Below are 21,497 nucleotides of genomic sequence, written 5' to 3' on the forward strand. Positions count from 1 at the left end.
AGCAGATCACAGATTCCTCAAATGGATTTGCTATTCATAAATGAACAATACATCTTCTTTAGACCTAATGTTCCTAAGAAATGTCTACGACCACTCCCTGGAGAACTGGCTTTTTCAAGGCTGATTTCATTCCTATTGAAACCAATAGAACGACTTTGATAGGAATTGGATAGAGACCTTGGCTAACCGTGATTGGTCAAGAGGATTACATGACTTTATTTCTGTTCCCCAAATGAGTGGAAAAGTCCTTCTAGCATAGATATTTGAATATGAATACTTAAATGTTGTTTCCACCACTATGGGTGAATAGAGTTTTCCACATTCACTTGCAGCACTAAAAGATGAGGGCAGCAATGCCTGTGTGAGAAGCACTTACACACAATGAATGCAAATATTGGCTACATTCACTGAAAAACATGAGCAAATATTTAGAGACTGTTCTCAACCTGCTGTAGTGTCTAGTGCAGATGTTTTTTTTCCCCACGTGCTGCGGGATTTTGGGAGGATAGGCTGTGGTAGGTCAGGTAGAACTGTAACTAGAAGATCATGAAGCTTTTACTTAGTATGACCAAAATGTTAATGATCAATATGATATTGAATTCAAGCTGTTTTATTCAAGCTTCTTTTCCTTTTCTGTTTCCTTAAGTGCCGAGGCCCATTGCTTTTGACATCATGCCGGAAAAGGGAGAAACCAGTATTATTAAACAGCATCCCCCTCGAAGACCTCAAGTAAGATGAATTTTAAAGGCTTCCTAAGGAAATGCTTGGATTTAATGGTAACCTCCCATTTTAACTGTAAACATATGAAGGGGGTATATTGAGTTTTAACTGTATTCACACAGGAAAGACATCACAATGCAGTATTATTGGCAAGATAATATCCCAGAGATGCATTGGCCCTTACTTCTTGGGGGGTAGACATATGAACAACCTACTGTTGGCACTGGATTTATGACCCACATACCTTGTTCTGGGTGGACCCAAACCCCTCAGACTGATCACAACCTTTCCATTCAATAATAGGCACATTGTATTGATACACAGTGGTAGCAGATAAGAATAATGCAAGCAATTCTATACCTACCAGTCCTAGAGCTGCACAGAGTCAAGGTACATCTGACCAGTACGTGAGCTTCGCTCTGAGGTTCTCTCTTGAATGTCAGATGTCAACAGCTTGGAGGTTGGAGGTTGAGGCCTACCCACCTCAGTGGGGTGGGTGAAATGGGTTGGTGGTATGCCCTCTGTCCATGGTGGCCTCCGGTTCCCCTTTCGGGGACACTTTGCAGCTCTGAAATCCCTTCTTTTGTATTCTTATCCCCTCCTGATTCATTTCTGGCCATTGCTGATTGGTCTCTCAGTGGTCATCATGCTGTCCACATTCTGTCCTGTCAGCATAATCCTTTGTTTCACAAACCCATCACATGCACACATCCCAATTTGGGGTTTACTGATCTTCTCCTAACTTGGTCTGTTCCCCCAAAACCAGAAATCCCAAGGGCTCTGCAGCTGGGCACTGTGACCTGGTGCCACCTTATCTCATGTTATGGACAGTGTAGGACATGCCTTCAACTTCCCAGCCTGAGTGTCACTGCTTGCCTGTATCAGACAGGTGGGCCTTGAGGAAACTTTCAGAAACAGGCTTTTTTAGAAATAAGTTAACCCTTGCTGTTGCCTCGGACCATTATTTTAATGCATATCTACTTCACCTAAAAGCCAGTTCCCAAAAGCAAACCTCTAAATACCATTTTCTAGCCATCACCTACCACCTGATAAAAGGGGCCAGGGATTCACTGTACTACCCATGAAGATGCTCTAAAACTATGGTGAAGTGGAAGCCATGTCAGCAGTCAGTAAAGGAGGGGTTAAATTGGGTTTAACCTCCACTTTTTGTGGGATAAGAGGGCACACACAAGCAGTTATGATAGAGAAGTTGAGGCCTAGTAAAGCCTCATCCCTTTTACCTCATGGTGAGTGGTTGGTGTGTTAAAACTCATCCTTGTGTAAAATTATTTTATTTTATAAAGAAATGGAACTTGATTTTAATCTGGCTGTATAACAGTATAATACCACTGTCTTCTGGGGATTTAGTTACTTCTGCTTCACACTGGTGTAATAGAAACTGTCCAGACTTTGAAAAGCTGCTGATCAGTCTATATAAGAACATGCTGCCTCTATCTACCTGTCCTTCTGCAAGTGTCTGCACCCCTGCACTCGATCAGATAGGCCCTCAGAGCTGCTTGGGGTATAAGGTCATGTCATTTTCTAGTGATTAACCCCAGGAAGAGGGGTGCCCTCATGCTGCCCACTAGCATGCCTTTCCTGTCCATCTTCATAAGTGGCCTCATCACTGCAGTATTTCAGCGCCTGCCCTGAGGGGCAGGGAAGTCAAAGTCCGAAGTCCATCCCAAGCCTAGTGACCCATCAGGCCTATGTAGTTAAGACAAGCCATTTCCTGTAGCCAACAACACACAAAAGAGTCTTGCAGCCAGCAACATGACCAGGTACCCTTGACTCCCCAGCATGAACAATCAAATACACATTTAAAGCTGGGCTGACTGAGGGTAGCCTCTCTTGCAAGTCCAGAAACTTGTAGGAGAGACAGGACTGAACTCAGTACAGTCCACGTCTGTACTGAGACAACTTCACTAATTTGCCACCATGTACTAGCTTCATTTTCTGGATGGAAACGGAGTCACCAGTGATCAGTGACTTGCTCAGTCAGGCCCTAAAGCAGGAGCTAAAGTGGGAACAGAAACCAGGTCCTGCACTTCCCCATTAGTTCCATGCTAGTACCCGAGTTACACAGGCCAACCTTCCTGCCTTATCGGGATTAGAGCTCTGTGTGTGTAGCTATATATACATACATACATACATATATATGTGTGTGTATCAATATATATATATAGATATATACACAAAGTGTGTGTGTGTATCTATATATATATATATATATATACACACATATATATGTGTATATATATATAGAGAGAGAGATACACACACACACACATATCCATCCATATATATATATATATATATATAGATACACACACACACACACACACACACATACATATACATACATACGTACATACACACTTTGTCCTTCACGGGCGAAGATGACCGCATCCAGCGGGGGGAGGGGAGGGAAGAAGAGAGAAAAGAAGTGGGAAAGAAAAAGAGAAGGATAAAAGAGAAAAGGAGAAAAAAGGGAAAGGGAAGAGAACGAAGTGGGGTGGAGGCTAGGTCATGTGAGGATGTAGGTGACTTGTAAGTCTGATCTTTGCTTTGAACAATCTGCTGCAGCAGGGGCAGGAGAGCAATGAGGACCGGATAGGGAGGTTTTCGAGTTCCTGGCCGCATATTTCTTCATTGCTTCTGCCGTGCATTGCTATTCAAAGGCCAATGCTCCGTTTTGGATTTGGGACCTCCAGGATTGTTGGTTGCAAGTGATTTGCTACCATGACTCTGGGTCGATGTTGAAACTCTTTAGGGACACCTTTAGGGTGTCCTTGTACTGCTTTTTTGGCGTGCTGTGAAAGCGGACTGTTTGATTCACTAAGAATCAGTGCAAACCCAAAGACCTTTTTTAACGGTAAAAACAAGTTTAATTTCCCTAGTGAAAGCAAGGTGCCACGCGGCAGTCAAATTCAATATTTCTGAAGCTACCAGAGCTCCCAATAAACAAAACAAAACAAAACAAAGAAGTTCTGCTAAATTCTGCATTTTCCAATTTTATTAGCCAAAGCTTTGACTCTGCATATTGCTATTACACTGCTGGTTCAATTTGGTGAAACCTTGCCTCAGTGCCAAAAGAGAAGGTTACCATATCCTCTAGCCTATTGCACACCCTCAGACAAGACATATACCTTGCTTCTGGACAGCGGCATGCAGGAAAAAGATCCTTCCAGAGTCACAGCCAACTACGTGACATTGATTAAATCCTCCTGGAAACGCAGTGTCCATGAAGTGCAGCATCTCAGGAGACAGTCTGGGTGAGGCAGTAGGGCCTTCCTGGTGTGGCGGGATGGCAACAAGGCCAGGCCCCAGACCTTTGCAAGGACAGCAGCATGACTGTTGCTTCTTTACTGTCAATGGTTCCTAAACTGTTGCCTTCTACAGTGCAAGCCTCATCAAGCTATGGCAGACTGCATGCAGCAGCTCACTTGCCCTGAGCCAGCTCAATCGCTGCTTTAGGCACAAGCTAGTGTCCAGCCAGTAGCTCCTGCAGCTGTGAGAGGGTCAACACAGGACTCCTGCTGCTTGCTTGGGCCACAGAGAAGCAGCAGTTGAGCACAGTGTCTGCTTGTTTCCAGTCTTCCCTGCTTTTATTCCCAGGCAGAAAAATCAGCTTCCCCACTTATAACATGTATCCCAATTTTGGAAGGTTGATCGAGGAGGCTGGGGGACGAGTGCATGCGATATGCCGTAAATACAGTATTTTGAGAGAGCGCTGTTTGAATCTAACAGATGCAACTGGTTTATGTATCTGACCACAAACAATACGACAGGAACCCATGACAGATGAAGCAAACCGGTGCAGATTTCTTGCCAAAGCGTTTTGTGTGATAACTGATAACTGTCTTTAAACAGCATCAGAAATATACTGATCTGGATAAAAAAAAAACAACCCCAACCAACCAAACAAACCTATGCACCATCCCCTGCCTCAGTTTCCTTGCTAGCCTTGAGTTTTCTTTGGGATCAGAGGGTCCAAGGTCCTTCTCCTGCACCTTCTTCTGCATATAACTTATCCTCTGAATATGTGCCGCCTCCTTCTGCTCCATAAAGTTGCTGGTAAGAGGCTCTCCCTTTAATGAACTTTCTCTGTCAGGTGACCCTCCTGATCACAGAATCATAGAAAATTAGGGTTGGGAGGGACCTCAGATGGTCATTTAGTCCAACTCCCTACTCAAAGCAAGACCAGCCCCAGTCAGCTTCATCAGACCATCAAAATCCCCCACCCATGTGATCTGCTGCTTGGTTACCTGGCCACATAAAAAGGGACCATTGTAATTCAGGCTTTAGGGGATTTCAAGGAAACGTAGCCTGAAATTTAGCATTTCCCCCAAACCCTTGTAAGCTGCAGGAAATGGCCTGAAACCGCAGAGGAGAGGGTTGGGGCAAAAAAGTTTAAAAAAATTACGGTGGAAGCCCCATATGTTTAATAAGTGGTGAGCTTTACTTTTCTTCAAACAGCTGAAGATCAGCCTATGTGCTGTTATTCAATGGTAATCAGCCCCATGGTGGGCTCCCTCAGCCAATCAGGCATGGGAGAGCCCGCTCTGAAAAAACACCTGAAACTGGCTCCAGCAAACCTGCAGGGAGCTTGTTTTTCCCCTTGCTGGAGCCTGAATTACAGTGGTCCCTAGAGTCTTCCAGTTGACTAATAAAGTACTGCCAAGATTGAAATGGTGCTCTATGGTTAGCTTGGTGTCATTACCCTTTGCTATTTCAGTCCAAGATGAAGGTAAAAAATGACAGCAAGGAAAGCAGGCCAGCCTTGGGAAAAGAGTGGAGTTTGCTGTTTGATAGACACATGCAGAGAATCCATCAAATCAAAGAGAACTCACACGCTACACATAAACACCCCAAAAAGCAACATCATATATAAAGGCATTTCCCGAGTCCTACTCTCAGTGCCACTGTCAATACAGCCAAGGATCCTATTAACCCTTTTTGCAACAACATCATACCGGGCGGTTATGCTTACATTTCTTGATTACAGCGAGCTCCATCTTTTTTCAGGCTCTGTCTTGCAGCCTCCCATCCCCATGTCTGCAGGCGTGGTCTGCATTCTTTCTTCCTGGATGCATGTCCTTGCCTTGAAGCTATATTCATTATTTCTAACTGAGGCCAGCTTTCAGAGCTATACTGGTCGTTCTGCGTAATAGCCCAGTCCTCAGTAGTATTTACCACTCTCCTGGTGTCTGCTATCTGCACATTTTCTCTGCTGTGATTTTACAGATGTCTATTTCCAGACCATAGATGAAAAGCATGCATAGCGCTAGGCCTGGTACCAATCCCCTAGAAACATGCCAGCTGAATGATGATTGCCCATTAACAAGTACTTCTTAAGACTTATCGGTAAACCATTTAATCTGTGCTGTAATACTGTGTAGTGCTAATGCCTTAATCAGACTGCTGTGTGGCGCAAAGTCAAAGGCCTTTCAGTTGGTTTATATACCAAGATTACATCTGTGCAGTCACCTTGATTGCAGTAACCAAATTTGCAAGCTCATCAAAAATGAAATCAGGTTTAGTAGACAAGACCTATTTTCCATAAAGCCACAGTGAGTGGCATTAATTATATTCCAGGCCTTTCATTCTTAATTAATTTAATCCTGTATCAGCTTTTCTGTTATTTTGCCTAGGAATGATGTCAAACTAACTGGCTTATAATTAATTACCCACATTATGCACTGGCATAAACGTTTGTGGGATCAAGCTCTTAATTATAAAGGATGTAAAAAGCATTCCACTGTTTTTTTCCCATCACCCCCAGCTGAGCTGACACATGGTAAATGACCTGCAATAATCAATCTGTTGTAAGATTGCTATCAAAAAGTTTCTTCTCTCGGGGCACTTTCTTTTAGTGCCTGAGTACTTGAACCCAAAAGGTGTGCTAGTTTAACTAAACCAACCTTAAGTAGCATATCCCAGTTTAACTTGTACCTATATGGGAAGTGAAACACATTGATACTGGTATCATGGAATTGCATTCGGTGGTGATGTAACAATGCAGGGTAAAAAAACCGCTCTCTTGACTGACAAATTTATACTAGTATGAAAAACAAGGGTAGCTCAGACCACATATTCCCAGATCACAAGCCTAATTGGAATTGAATTACAAGGGTTGGACTGTTCTTAAAAGAAATCAAAAACAGTGAGCAGGAGGCCACTGACTGCACTTTATTATAATTCTCTCCCCCTCCTATCCCTGATCTAGTACTTGGCTGGCTTTGGAAACTCCCTGAACTCTTCCCTCCTCTTCCCCTTACCTGCAAACTGCTTTTAAGAGGAAAAATTGCTAGGGATTTGACTTGTGACCTTGTAATTGCTTCTCCCTGCCTTCTGTTTCCATTCAGTGGTTCTTGCATTTGAAAGGCCAGATCCAAGCCCCACTGCCATCCATGGAAAAGCTCCCAATGAGTTCAGTGGGTTTTGGCAAATGTCCTCTTTTCTGGACTCTCTGAATCCCGAAGCATGGTCTCAGCAGTAGGCAGGAGCAGCATTTGCTTTGTGCCTACAGTGCAGATCAGCCTCCTGCACAACTTGCTCTTTTTTTGTTTGCTTTCTCCCAGGATCCTCTCCTGCACCATTGAAGTCAAGGGGAGTCCTGCTGCCGGCTTCAGCAGGGGCTCTGCAGCTCTAAGGACAGGGAATTTCCTCCCTTTCCATCTCAGCTTCCTTCAGTCTCCGCTGAACCTCCAGGTGGACAAAGTGACAGAGCTCGGTGAATTCAGGCGCCCACTGGGACTGCATCTGCAACCTTCTGCTGCTCTCACAAAGATCACTTCGAAGGGCTCTGCTCTCCCAGCCCTTGCTTTTCATATGGCTCCTCTCTTATTTGCTTTTAGACCTCATCCTGACTGATGCTGTTTGCTCCAATTGTTTCTGTTCTTGGCCCAATTCTGAAGACTTTGAAACTCAAGGCGATTTGGGCTTTGAAGGGACAAAAACTGAGAATCTACATCCAAATAGATTCTCTGAGGGGCCAAATTCTGCTCCCCTCACTTGCCTGGGGAGAGCAGGCTCGGAGAACTGCTGGGATGCTAAAGTCAGTGGCATGTGCTTGTGCATTCAATAAGCATTTAAAAAAGGAAGATCTGCCCACTGAACTTCTTGAGACTCATTGCCTCTAGCCTCACAACAGCGCGGTGACGACGAGCCAGCTATGGCAGGCCAAAGGGGCCCCAGCCGCAGCTCAGCTACTTAGCTGAGAAGCGTTCCCAGGGGGCTGACAACTGAGTAGGAGCCCCCAGGTCTCCTAGATAGAGCGGAGTAGGTGGGTTTGGCTGGAGTGTCCCACTGCTCTGGTGCTTCCCAGGAGGCAGACTGGTTTCTCGGGTCCATTAGCAGTTGCATGCGATTTAGAGCAGCCATGTGGTTGCTGCAAGTTGCATCCAGGGCCATGCTGGTCTTGACCACCCCAGGCTTGGAGAGCAGGCTCTACCTTGGACCTGCATGGAGCAAACATCTGCCAAACCTGAAGAAGCCAACCCAGTTTCACTGGCCACCAACTAGCAAAAGAGTAGCGATGCAGTTTGGAAGGGCAACGTGTGCGAATGACACTGCTGCTTCTCTTCTGATACAGGTCAAACCTCAGGATAATCACTACCAGGTCAAATTAAATGGTTGTTCATACCTTTAAAATAACAGAGCCAGGTTTTTGGGCTGGGCTGCTCGCAGACAGCTGTGGAATTCATCTAAGAGCATTTTCTAAGAGCATTTGATTCCTTCAACCTTTCATGAAACATCTAAAAGCCCTTCCTCCTCCTTCCCTCCCCTCCCAGCCCTTGCCAAATGTTTTCCCGTTGTCCTAAACTAAATTCCCACTGCAGCTGAGCCGTGTCTAATGGGGCAGGCTTGGCTGCATGCATAGGGGCAGCTACAGCTGGCTGTACAGTCCCCCATTGCCAATATTTACAATGATTACTTTCAGTCATCTGTGTCATGCCGGGCATTTGAACAGCCCTGGACAAACATGCATTGAAAACACAGCCCTGCCCACAAGGTCATGTAAGTAAAACCAAGATGGGCCAGGGGCTAACAGAGAGGAAGGGTGAGAAGATTACAGAGGAAGTAAGGAGAAGCCACTGGAAGAGGGATGGAAAGATGACTGGGAAGACTATGGCAGGGTGAAAGCATTAGTGGTTAATGTGGAGACTGAAGCTAGCAAAGGGAACAATTTTCTAGGAAGTGTGAAGGGAGAGTGAGGGGAAACTGAGATAGTAACAAGAAGAAAGGTCTGGGTAGAGCTGGGATGCGTGTAGTAGGAGAACATGAGAGCAGGTGGAGATAGAGCAGACCTTGGAGATGGGCCCAGGATATTTGATGTTGAGGTAGTAACTAGCAGGTAGCCCAGAGAGAGTTTCCAGAAGGATGTGATGTGATGGAGGAGGAGCAGTGCGAGAGGAGGCTGGCAAGAGCATCTTGGATGGACTGGAATAGTAAGAGTTGAGAATTCGGGATGCCAGGTTGAGGTTACGAAGATAAAGGCTATCTGCAAGAGATTCAGTGAAAAGAAGGGCAGATCTTAGTGGCATCAGAGAAAGGAGCAATAGGACTTAAGGGACAATGAGATTCAGAGGGAGAAGGCAATGGAAAAAGTGAAGAGGAGACCAAAATTGGGCTCCTGCAGGAGAGGAAGGAGAATGGACCTTGAGTGGAGATAGAGAAGGGAAACAGTGGGAAGACAAAAGGTTTCATTTTGGAGAGGATGAGTCTTGACTGGCACAAGAGGTGTGGTCCAGCTGGTCCTGTTTCTGACAGTGGCTGGCGCCAGATGCTTCAGAGGAAAGCATCAGAGTGGGCAGATGTGGAGCAATCTCCCCCTGACATAGTGCTGATAACCGATAAGGCTGAGACAGCAGCAGGGGTCACCGTCAAAGGCAGCCTAGTGGATAATAACTGCCAGAGTGGATCAGATCCCTGTTCATAATCCTTTAAACCTCTGCTATTAGCACATTATATTTATTTATATTCCTATATTAATAGTACTAAACAATAACTCTCACTTAAGATTTGCTCCTCCGACCATGGGCTCTTTCTGAAGCTTCTAGCTACTATATATAAAGCAAAGCACCAGTGACTTCTCCCCACCCTCCCCAGAAACATTTTCAGTGCTACATAACAACATGGAGCTAGAAGTGCTTCTTCCTTTTCAAGAGGCAGCGGAAGATCCCTGCTGCGGTCTGTTTCCAGAGAAAGGCTCTTGGAAATTTCCAAACTGGAAGACACCCGCCTGTCTAATCATGCAGAAAAAGTGAAAACTTTAGCTTGAAGCCCCAAGCTTTCCCCTCCCTCCAGCTCATTGTGGGAGCAGCCAGTACATTAGAGAGTTATTTGCCTGCCATCCTATTTACTGCCTCTGTGGCACTGTGAATGATTTACAGCTTGGCCAGTAATTTGCCGTGTCAGCTGCTGCCATCTAGTGTCATCTTTTAAATTAGTCCAACTTCTGATTAGTTTTTCAGGTGCTGGGATGATAAAGGGAGTAGTCGGCCCTGGGTGAACCTTCTACCACGAGACCCAGGAAAGATAAAACCTAGGAGGCTTTTCCATGGGGACTAACTAACTTGTGAAAAGCGGGGAGGGTGTCAAGTCACCGAGTTGTGCTTGAGATTTCAGTTCCACTCCTGGCTATTTGGGACCAAGAGTGCATTACTTAGGCCCGAATTCATATAGGCCCCCAAGCATGTGTTTGAGTTCAGCTCTACTTGCATCTTGTCCTGTGTGCAGAGGTTTGCCTTGAGATCCCCGTGTTTCAAGTCTCCATTTGCCACTTGTGACAAGGATATTTTTCTCTTGTCCATTCAGATTGTAACCCTGTTACTTCTTTAGGGTACCCCCTCCCCTCCTTGTCTTGCTGGGTTGCAAGGGTGCTGGTTTCTTTCAACTCCATTTCATCTGTTCTCACCCAACGTCCTTACAGCACTGGCAGCGTGGGCCTTCACCATGGCTGGGGGCCCCTGGTGTTACCAAAATGCTGTTACTGCCTTGGATCCAACCAGTGAAGCACAAATATAGGATTTGTGAAAGGTTTCAGGCCAGTGGTGGAATTGCTGGGGGAACGAGGTCTTTCTTGAATGTACTCCCATTTTTTACTTACACTTATATTTACTTTCTCAGAAACACACACTCATGCACACCACATGCATGTGCATACATACACATACACCCTCCTCCCCTCTACTCAAATAACATTCACTCAGGCCTCCCCACCCACAAAATTTAAAGTCCTAAACAGCTTTGCTCATTCCTTTTTTTGGTTGGTGATCCCTATTTATTCAGCTACTGGTCTGCATAAAAAAGCTTAATTGTTTCTTTCCCCTCCCTTATAAGAAGGGTATGGTGGACCTCATAATAACCTAAATAATAAAAGCATCTGTACGTCAAATACAAGATTAAAACACGCGCCCTGCTCTGCAGAGAATAAACTAGACCATCTAGTCCTAGCAATTTGCCACTATTTAGTTTATCAATTTCCTCCAGTACTTCCTCCTAAAGCAGAAACAGTGTAAATGAAAATGGAGATGCCTATGGGGCTGATCTGAAGCCTATTGAAAGCTGTAGGAGTATGACCCAAAGAGAAAAGGACCACATTCAAAACCCATCATACGCCTTTAATGGGTTGGAAGGAGCCATAAAAGTGATATGATCGGTACACAAAAGCATCGTGGATTAATCCTGAGATTTAGAATATAGAAAATGAGGGTGTGAAGGGACCTCAAGAGGTCATTTAGTCCAACCCCCTGCTCAGAGCAGGACCAGCCCTAACTATAGTATCCCAGCCAACGCTTTGTCTAGCCCAGGCTTTAAAACTTCCAAGGATGGAGATTGCACCACCTCTCCGGGTAACCTGTTCCAGTGTTTTACTACCCTCCTCCTGAGAAAGTTCTTCTTAATATCTAACCTAAACTTCCCTTGCTGCAGCTTGAGCCCATTGCTCTTGTTCTGTCATCTGCCCCCGCTGGGAACAGCCCAGCTCCATCCTCTTTGGGACCAACCTTCAGGGAGCTGAAGGTGGCTATTAAATCCCCCTTCAGTCTTCTTTTCTCTGGACTAAATAAACCCAGTTCCCTCAGCCTCTCTTCAGAAGTCCTGTGCCCCAGCCCCATAACCATTGTCATTTGCTAGACTCTTTCCTATTTGTCCACATCCTTTCTGTAGTGGGGGGCCCAAAACTGGACACAATACTCTAGATCTGGCCTCACCCTAGCCTAATAGAGGGGAAGAATCACTTCCCTCCATCTGCTGGCAACACTTTTACTAATGCATCCCAGGATGCCATTAGCCTTCTTGGCAACAAGGGCACACTCTTGGCTCATATTCAGTTTCTTGTCCACTGTCACCCCCAGGGCCTTTTCTGCAGATCCACTGCTTAGCCAGTCGGCACCCCCGGCTGTACCAGGGCACGTGATTATTCTGTCCTAAGTGCAGGACTTTGCACTTGTCTTTATTGAACCTCATGAGATTTTTTTTGGTCCAATCCTCCAACTGATATGCAGGATACGTCTGCTCCTGCCCAGGCCCATCCCCTTGCATTTCCTGTTTTGTGTTGTGACAGACTTAAACCTGTGCCTTGATTACTCCATTTGCTTATAGGCCGCTCAAAATCCTAGTCCTTGGCCATGATTCAAAACTTATGGCCAAAATAATGTCACAGTTTAGGGGGCGGGAAGACAAAACGGTGTTAATTCTCCCAGAGGTTACTGTCTGGTATTAAATGTGAGTCCAGTTTTCTTCTGGTTGCAGTTATTGAGAGATTTTATGGGAGTAAGAGTGCATTCCAGCACTAGAAATACCTCCAAAGAGTTCCCAAGCAATAGAGGATTTCATTATCCTTCTGTCATTTGGTACATGATAAGCAGGTATCTTAATACCTTAAAAACTAACTCCGTATTTATAGCTGCCCAGGAAGTAATCTTTAGCTTTTAAATCCTCTTTGTATCCAGGATAGGTATTTGGATACTCAAACAGCTGGATAATAGCACATTCTATAGCGTTAATTAAATGTCTTTAAGAACCAAATGTGCTTGGAAAATTGTCATCAGTAGCAAATATTATGGGAAATAATAATTGGGTACTGGGAAAACTTATCACTAGTGTCCCATTAGCTGATGAACTGAATCGCTGTCAGAGTCCTATTAATTTGTACACAAACACTGGCTCATTCATCTCCCGTTAAAGAGTAAATAGTCATTCCCAAATGCCGATGCATACTAAATCACACTGGAATTTGCTCTGGATAATTAGTCAGCCTAAAAAGCATAGACTGGTGTCCTCCATAGCACCCATCAAGCCAGCTGATGCTTTCAAAGCACTGGATACTCTTCAGCTTTTCTTGACTCAACAAGACATAGATGATCAACTCTTTCATTTTGCAGAATTATCTTTTATACTGGCAATGAGTTCATGTGTGAGTGCAGAGCAAAAATATTGGACTGATTATTTTACTCCCTCACAACCATATCTTTCCTATGTAGGGAGCACTTTACAGTGATAAGATTCATAGATTCATAGATGCTAGGGTCAGAAGGGACCTTAACAGATCATTGAGTCCGACCCCCTGCCTAGGCAGGAAAGAGCTCTGGGGACCCCAGCCAGATGCCTATCCAGCCTTCTCTTAAAGACCCCCAAGGGAGGGGACAGCACCACCTCCCTTGGAAGCCCATTACAAGATTTGGCCACCCTTACTGTAAAGAAGTTTTTCCTGACATGCAGCCTAAATCTGCTCTCTGTCAGTTTGTGACCATTGTTCCTTGTTACCCCAAGAGGCGCCCTGGTGAACAGAGCATCTCTGATCCCTTGCTGGGTCCCCCTAATGAATTTGTAGGCGGCCACAAGATCACTTCTCAGCCTTCTTTTGTGGAGGTCTAGGTCCCTCAGTCTCTTCTCATAGGGCTTATCCTGTAAGCCCCTAACCATACGAGTGGCCCACCTCGGGACCCTCTCGAGTCTATCAACATCCTTCTTGAAGTACGGCACTGAAAACTGGACACAGTACTCCAACTACAGTCTGACCAATGCCACATAGAGGTGGGGGGATCACCTCCTTGGATCTATTTGTCGTGCATCTGCTGATGCACGATAAAGTGCAGTTAGCTTTGCTGATGATTTCATCACACTGCCGACTCATGTTCATCTTGGAGTCTGCTATGACTCCGAGATCCCTTTCCACTTCTGTGCTGCTGAGGGTCACTTCCCAGCCAGTAGGTGTGCTGGACATTTTTTGAACCCAAGGTGCAGCACTCTGCACTTGTCCTTGTTGTACTGCATCGTATTGTATACTGCCCAAGATCTTGTACATTAAGCTTTGATTTAAAATAATCATCCTACAATTCTCATAAATGTACATGGGCAGATCTAGAAGTTTGAAAAGGCGGTTGCAGATAGTGAGGAGCATCATCATATATAAAACAATACATATACGTCTTCAGTTACAAATAACTTGAAACAAAACTAATACACTGGGGGCCTAGCACTGCATTATTTAGTTTAAGGTTGAAGCAAAAACAAATATAACATAATTGTAATGAGTTTAAAGTAACCTGCAGGCTTTGAAATAAGGAACTTCATCACCAAAAGCAGCTAACAGACAGCACAATTGCAGAACAAAGGCTAGCTCGATTGGTGGAACAACAACAGTACAACATTTTTGTACTGTATTTTGGGTTCATTATAAATGTTGAAAATTAGTCTTTGTTGTGTCTTGATAGAGCATACAGAAAACATCTCACAAGAAGTTGAAAATGGCTGGCTACTGATAATTAGTCACTTCTGCATAGTCAGTCCTCATTACCAATCCCCATGGGGTAAGGAATTAGCCAGCTTTTATTGCAGCAATGAAGCCAGAAGGCAGCCAAAATGCTCTTTAACTTGCATTTTGAGCATTTCCTCAGTTCAGGCAGCTCACAAAGCCATGGCCCTTCACAAGTGTGTTCCAACTATTACTGTGATCCAAAATGCACATAAGATCTGAGAGCATTTGTCAAGGATGCAGGTCTCCTGAGTCTACTCTGGGCCTCTGCTGCCAGAATCAGAGCTGGAGAGAGATGTCGAGGCTGTTTAACATTTGGCTTTGGTGTTTTATGATCGCATGGAATGAGAAAGTCTGACCCTTATAAATATTGGGCTTGTAGAAGCTTGAACCTATTGACCTGCCGCCAGTGATCACTTCAGAGGCACGCTGGAGACCGCAAGAGCAGGAAGCAGCACAAAAAGCAAAGGTGGGTATCACAGCAACACGGGGGAACTGCTGGGGAAATCGGCCCATTTCAGGGGTGCCGACCCCCTGGGAAATACAAGCGGCGGGCCACTTTCCAAACATCGTGCTTCAGTTAATTACAGGGACCGATCTAAAAGCTCCAACGAGAGTCAACGAGAGTTTTCCACTGACTTCAGGGAGCTCTGGATGAGCCCTGCTTTTAGCAACTTCAAAACAGGAGGGTAGTACAGGAGGGTGGCTTTTCTACCCAAAGAGCATGTCTAGACCATTTCTGTGGCATCCCCAAGAGAAATGTCCCACTCACCAACTCCTGCTCTGCACACCCAAACCCAGAAAGGTGTCAGCGAAGTGGGAATTAGGCACATGGGGCATCTGTACACATGCTCCGGGGTGGAGGGATGGATACTTTAATTAGATCAGCTCCGAGAGCCACTCTAATTAAAGTGCCCACAGCATCACATGTATTCAGTGTCCCGCACTTTAAAATGGCAGCAGGGGCACTTGAACTAAAGCTCGTTTGATGAGCTTTAGTTAAAGCATCCCCTTTGCCATTTTGAAGCATGAGGACGCTGAATAGACATGACACAGGCTGCTGTAGTGCGCTAATTAACACGCTCCAGCAGACTTCATTAACTGAGTCTGCTTCAATGCATGCCAATTAGCACGTGTTGGAGCAGACACCTGGCACATGTATAGGTATCCTTAAATACCTTTGAGGATCTAAACCTTAACGCCCAATTTGCAGAAGTGCTACGTCCCTTGACCTCCATGTGATGACAATTGACTTCTGTAGGCAGTGAGAGTTCACACCATACTTTGACGAGGTAGGGCTGGATTGTACAGCCGACAGGATTAATTCTACTTAACTCTTCATTTATTTATAACAATTGGTTTTGATAGCTATGGCAGTACTTTGAACAATCAGGTCCTACTAATCTCTAGTGAGGCATGCAGAAATGGTAGTGGTGTTTTGCTCCTGGTGACTCAATGTCTTTCTCTGCAAAGTCATATCCAGTTATAGCATACATAACCTACAGTGAAATGACTATATCACAATAATGGAACAGCAAGAAAACAGTCTTGCCAACCTCAAGCATTAAGCCATGATGAATCTGTCCCTGTAAAACTCATAAGGTTGACTTTAAAATGACAAGATTTGATAAAATACATTGAAGGCTTCTTTTATTTGCCACGTGGTGTAGATATGTTTATGGGTCACATTTTCAAGTTTTCCTCCCTAACCAGGAGGGCTAGAAACATACTCATTTAAAACCAAAACAAAATAAAAAAAACCCTCCAGTGATAATGAGATGCCACCAGCTGGAGTTGTAAGGATAAGTGCCAAAGTATTGCAAGAAGATTGTGAGAACTGGCAACAGTGAGGAAGCCACACTCCTCTATATCCGATAAGCATGCTCTTCAGGCATTGAAGGGATGGGGGATGGATTTTATAGTAGTTAGCAGATTATTTTGTCTTGTTAATGGTATTTTTTTAAATTCCTTGCAAGGACTGGGAGAAGAGGGTACAGGCCGTGACACACGCCACAGGAAGACGACAGCACTTGCACAAGCTGCAGATGTTAGAAATGAACCGCAAGCGACAAGAGGTGAGGCTGACATTACGTAGGGGAGAGGTGCCCATTGGATTTTACAGCATCTGAAAGGGAGAGAGAGAGCAAGACTGAAAATCTCCAGGTCTGTTTAATGAGGCTGTAGGCAGGCCAATACAGCAGGTTGTTCAGCTGATGCAGTGCCTGGCTTCAGACCAAGATAAGGGATGCTTATTGGACAACCATGTCAAAAGCTGGCTGGGGTCTGTATACAAGCCCATGTCTTTTCTTCAATTCCCTGCAGAGTTGCCTTTCCATCCTCACCGCCTTTGGTGTATTTTTCCATACTTTGCTCTTTCCTGGTTACCACTCTGCCACCCAGTGTTCGGCTGGGAAAGTGGAACGAGTGGTTTCCATATAGCATTGAGCATAGAGCCTCTGTGCCAGAAGCAGGCACCTCCACTAGCCATGCCTGGTACCTGAACAGCAACTCGCATGGTTGGGTTATCCCAATTGTCTTGAGTCTTGTCCAATTATGTCCATAACTGCATGCTATCAGCATCGGGTGGTGCTGACACTTGACAGGCTTCAGTTCATCTCGAACTGTCTCCTGCTGTTGGTAGGGAACATGCCAGCTTAAATCCTGGACTGTTTTTCTGCTTGTTAATCATTTGTTTTCTGGAAAATGCAGTTTCAGTTGACCCCATGGGTCAAATTCCCTGATTAATTTTTGAGTTACAAAAAACACCCATTGGGCAGGGAAGGAAAGGGTGTTGCCTCTGGATGTGTGAGCCCCACGTCCAAATCGCTCTTTAATTCAGAGTGGCTACAGGAGCTCAAATACTAGGAGAGGGTCACAAAGTTCCCAGATCTGGCCCTAAGTAATGAGCCATGGTGGCTGCTGCAGTTGTTACATCCTCCCTTGCATGAACCGTCCTTAGGCCTTATGAGAAATAGTGAGGCCCAGGGTGGGGGAGTGGTATGGAGGGGTAGCACGCTGACCTGCGCTCCACATACCGAAGCCCCATTCCTAGCTCTGCTCTGACCTTTAGTAATGTTTTGGCCTCAGTTTTCCATCTGTAAAATGGGGGAGTCTAGCCTCTTCTGTGCAGCACCTTGAGCCAAGCAGAAGGAAGGGGGCACATAGATATTATATAATGGTAATGTAGAGAAGATGTCAACACCCAAAAAGATTTCTTGGTGCTTTTTGTTTAGGTTAGATTGTCACTGAGCCCCACTGCTGGTGTGTCCCAGCTTTGTGGGACCCCATACAGCTTTTATTTCCTAGAAAAGCTAAATACCGTATTTTTTTTGCATACAACACACCCCAGAATACGATAGGCACCTTATTTTTGAAAGGTAGAATAAAGGGGGAAAAATCCTTTCCTCGTAGTAAGGCACAGAGTAGCAGCAGCTAGGGAGCTGAGCCTGCTTATTGTTCTGCTCCTTATACATCACAGGCAGATTTTACTTTTGCTTGTGCCTGGCAAGCAGCAGAAACTGCTCTTACCACATTTCTCATGTATAATGCGCACTTCGGCTCCCAGCAGCGGTTCTTTGTATGTGAGAAAACACAGTAATTAGTCCTGATTTTAAGAGATTTGCCTGCACTTGGAACAACCGATACTTCTGTTGATTGGGTGCTGTCAACCCTCAGTCCTGCTGGTTACTCAAGGGGTGAGTGATTTGCAGAATTGAGCCTCTGCCATTCGGAGTTTAAACATTGGAACCCACTTAATCCACTGATACCAAATCGAACCATTTGCCCACCCAGGCAGAGCTGAAGCGAGGGCACCACAGGGAGGCAAAACTCAAACAAAAACCAGAAGAGCTGAAACCTGAGAAAGTGCATGGGAGGATCTGGAGAAACAATAGCTCTGACAGCGAAGACCGGGGCCCTGTCGAGCCTGCTCAAGCTTACACCAAAGACCACAGTAAGTAGAGCCACTTTTCTGTTGAAAATTACCAAGCATTTTAAGCACGGTCAAATAAGCTTTCTTGTGAGAAAGCCAGTGACTGCCAGCCCTAAACACCTGCAGCTGTTCGGTCTCCCGGCATCTCACCTTGTGGAGATGGAGGTTGAAAGGGCTGTCAGGGAAGCAGAGCCAAATGCGGTAGGTTTGCAATGCGCTGGGAAGCCTCAGAAAGGCAAAGATCTCTGTGTTCAGTGGTGGAAGACAGCAGATATCAATACTAATGGTTTCTGAACGTGCCTCTTGAGAACCATGAGCCCGAGCTTAGGGCCTATACAGCTTGGTGGGAGAAAAAAGCATCTGGCAGGCTGCTGAAGCTGTCAGGAGGGGTTTGCATTGTGTCCTCACCACAGCTGTACACACAGTCTCGCCACCTGTCCTGGTGCTGCCTGCTTAAAGTAGGGATTATCCATGCGAGACCCCGAGTGGAGGTGTTAAGGATCGTGAAGGATAAAACGTTGATATCTGCTGACTTTGGCATTCAGCCTGAAGCCCTCTCTAGGAATCCAGCTCCAGAGTGTAAACTCTTCCCTTTTGGATAGAGCCAGCAGTGAGACTCCTCATGGTATTTGCCTGGCCCCTCTCTCACGCAGATGTGAGGAAACACTGAAATCCAGGGTGCTTTCTTCCCTTACAGATACTAGTACATGCTGCAGCAACGACATCAAATGCTAAGCGGCCAGAGCTTTGGTTCCAATACAGCCTTTCTGTGCCACTCTGGCAATGCAAAGGACCATAGAGTTGACATAATAGGACAGCTGAGGGTTTCTTTTTTCCTTCCTTTGCCCTCCCACCTTAATGGCAAGTTGCAGACATGTCTAGAAAAGGGCTAATGCTGTCGGTCGTAGTGCTTGCAATCTAGTGATCCATACCATGTGTGATGGCATGTGGTGGGCTTTTCCAAGCCAGTGTACATTAGAGCAGCTCCAAGGCTGCTTTACTCTATGACCAGGGTTAAAACCAACCAGCAGCACCCAAAGGAATCAGAGATTATAGGAGTGATATAATTCCCATGCCCCCTCTTCTTGGGTTGTGTCCTGGATACAGCTTGGCTGGCTCCACGGACTATGCCCAATAACACTCTACACGAGTGATGCAGTGTTGCCCTCAGATATTCTTACCTCTAAAGCCCTATGACAGTTTTTGGCTTATAAAGACGATCCATTGCTTGTTAAAAGACCTTTGGTTCACTTTGCTTTCATCACAGAACTGAGCTAGCATGGCACTCGCTTCACTGTACCAGAAAGACATCCCAAGGAGGGAAGACAAAGCAAAGCACCCACTTATCAGTAAAGAAAATAGCTTAGCTTTGTGGGCAATGGCCAAGTTCCTTCCTGGTGGAAGAATGTGGACCTCTGGTGTGTAAAGCGCCGGTGGGCTGGTAAAAGTTTCACATGCTGTTTTCACGTGAATATCTGAGCATGTGCACCAAACCAGTGGGGGGCCAGACTTAAGCTCTATGCCCTCCTTGAGTTCCACTCCTGTTCCCTTCTTCTGCCCGATTTGCTGCTCTGCTTTCTGCTCCCTGTCCTGTCTGCTGCTGTGTGGCCAACCTGCTTCCTAATCCGCCACATGCCACATACACAAGCTGCCGGTGCCAGTTCAGGCACCCATGCTGCAGGTTGGCCACCTCAGAGCTAAGCCACCGGACCAATCTTCAGCTGAATTGTATCACTGACCTCTGTAGAGCCACTGAAATTGCAACAGGGCTGCAGACTGTGAAGTCTACAGAAATAATTCAACCCAAACTTCAGGGAACTGAGACTAAAAATGCAGCATGGGGAAGAACCCTTGAAAATGTTAAGATACAAATAAGGGGAAACAAACGGGGCTCCATTCTGTACCTGTTTGTGGCCTGATCATGGCAGCAGGCTTTTCCACCTCTCTGCATTGCACTTTGCTAGGTATTCTGCATTTCTCTCATTTTCTATGGGCAGTAAAGCAGTCAGGGCATGGGAAAGCATGCCCGTATAACAGGGAGTCTGAAGAGTTATTGGAATGATCTTTTGGGTTGCTTTCCTTTAGTCTGTTCAATGCTTACATCTGCTGATCAGCCTTTGCTGGTCCATCTTTCTTTCACCTCCTTCTCTTCCTCCTCAGTGCTTAGCTGCAGTGACAAAGCAATCAACTTTCACGGAGCAGAATCTAGTCCCAGATACTCCACAGATTTCTAAATCCAGTTTCCTATACCTGCCACAACTGGGCCATGGGGAGTCGAGCCTTGTGTTTAGGCCCCAGGTCAGGAATTTGGGTCCAGCGTTGGGACTCAAAACAAGGTCACAGCTAGGGTTTGGAGCCAGTGATCCTACTGATGAATGGGTGTAGAAGATGTGGTCAGGAACAGACCAGTGTCAGGAGGCCAAAGTCAGGAAGCCACAGATCACACCAGGGTAAGGAGCTGAGAACTAAAGCCAGGAGCAAGGTAAGGGTCAGAAGCCTGACACCAATGAACAAGGGACCAGAGCCAAGGCCAGGTGCAGGGCACAGGACAACATGCAAGCTTCCCTGGAGACATGCAGGCAGCGTACCACTGTTGGCCCTGCTGGCTTTAAGGTTGGGTTTGGGGCAGGGTCAGCTTCCTGCCAGTGCAGCAGCCAAACATTGGCTCCCACAAGGATGACTCGTCCCCCACTGGAGCAGAGACTTGTCACAATATTACTTCCTGTTCTTCTTTGTGAAGCAAGGAGGGCTCCTTAGCTGTGTTGAGAGGCAGGAGAAACACCATGGGAACATGGTTATGCAGAGCCTGGGGCTTCCTCCCAAACTGGCAGCAATACAGCTGCATTCCTGTAACACTGGGAAGAGCCACACTGTCTTGTCACTAGGAACCTGCCTGGCACAGTGGGACTATTTGGATTTGGGTCCAGCCAAGCATTCTCTTTCCGGGATTCTTTGGGACCATGGCCCTAAAATTCAAGCCTGCTGGTAGCGTTAAGGTCAAAGCTGGTTGCCCACTGTGCAGCAGAGCTCTTTTGGAGACCATTGCCTCCATTTTTGGTGTATCTTGCAGGCCCACCCTTG

At 45.8% G+C, this 21,497-nt stretch overlaps 1 protein-coding gene across 5 annotated transcripts in view; it reads left to right on the top strand.

Moving 5' to 3' along the window:
* The window catches only part of CCDC198 (coiled-coil domain containing 198), a 23,951-nt gene extending 2,491 nt beyond the window's left edge, over positions 1 to 21,460 (top strand). Inside the window, exons 2-6 of one of the 5 annotated variants that reach the window (XM_025204620.1) lie at positions 647 to 729; positions 7,305 to 8,317; positions 14,868 to 14,954; positions 16,462 to 16,560; positions 18,278 to 21,460. In XM_025204620.1, the coding sequence (XP_025060405.1) occupies positions 8,087 to 8,317; positions 14,868 to 14,954; positions 16,462 to 16,560; positions 18,278 to 18,445 (585 nt within the window). In that variant the 5' untranslated portion in view covers positions 647 to 729; positions 7,305 to 8,086 and the 3' untranslated portion in view covers positions 18,446 to 21,460. Of the gene's footprint in view, positions 1 to 646; positions 777 to 7,304; positions 8,318 to 14,867; positions 14,955 to 16,461; positions 16,561 to 18,277 lie in introns of those variants that run through there. The other 4 variants (XM_025204621.1, XM_006024000.3, XM_025204624.1 and 1 more) reach the window with 4 other exon arrangements.
* Positions 21,461 to 21,497: the final 37 nt, after the last annotated feature.

Source organism: Alligator sinensis, unplaced genomic scaffold, assembly GCF_000455745.1.
Source record: "Alligator sinensis unplaced genomic scaffold, ASM45574v1 scaffold609_2, whole genome shotgun sequence".
Lineage (NCBI taxonomy): Eukaryota > Metazoa > Chordata > Crocodylia > Alligatoridae > Alligator > Alligator sinensis.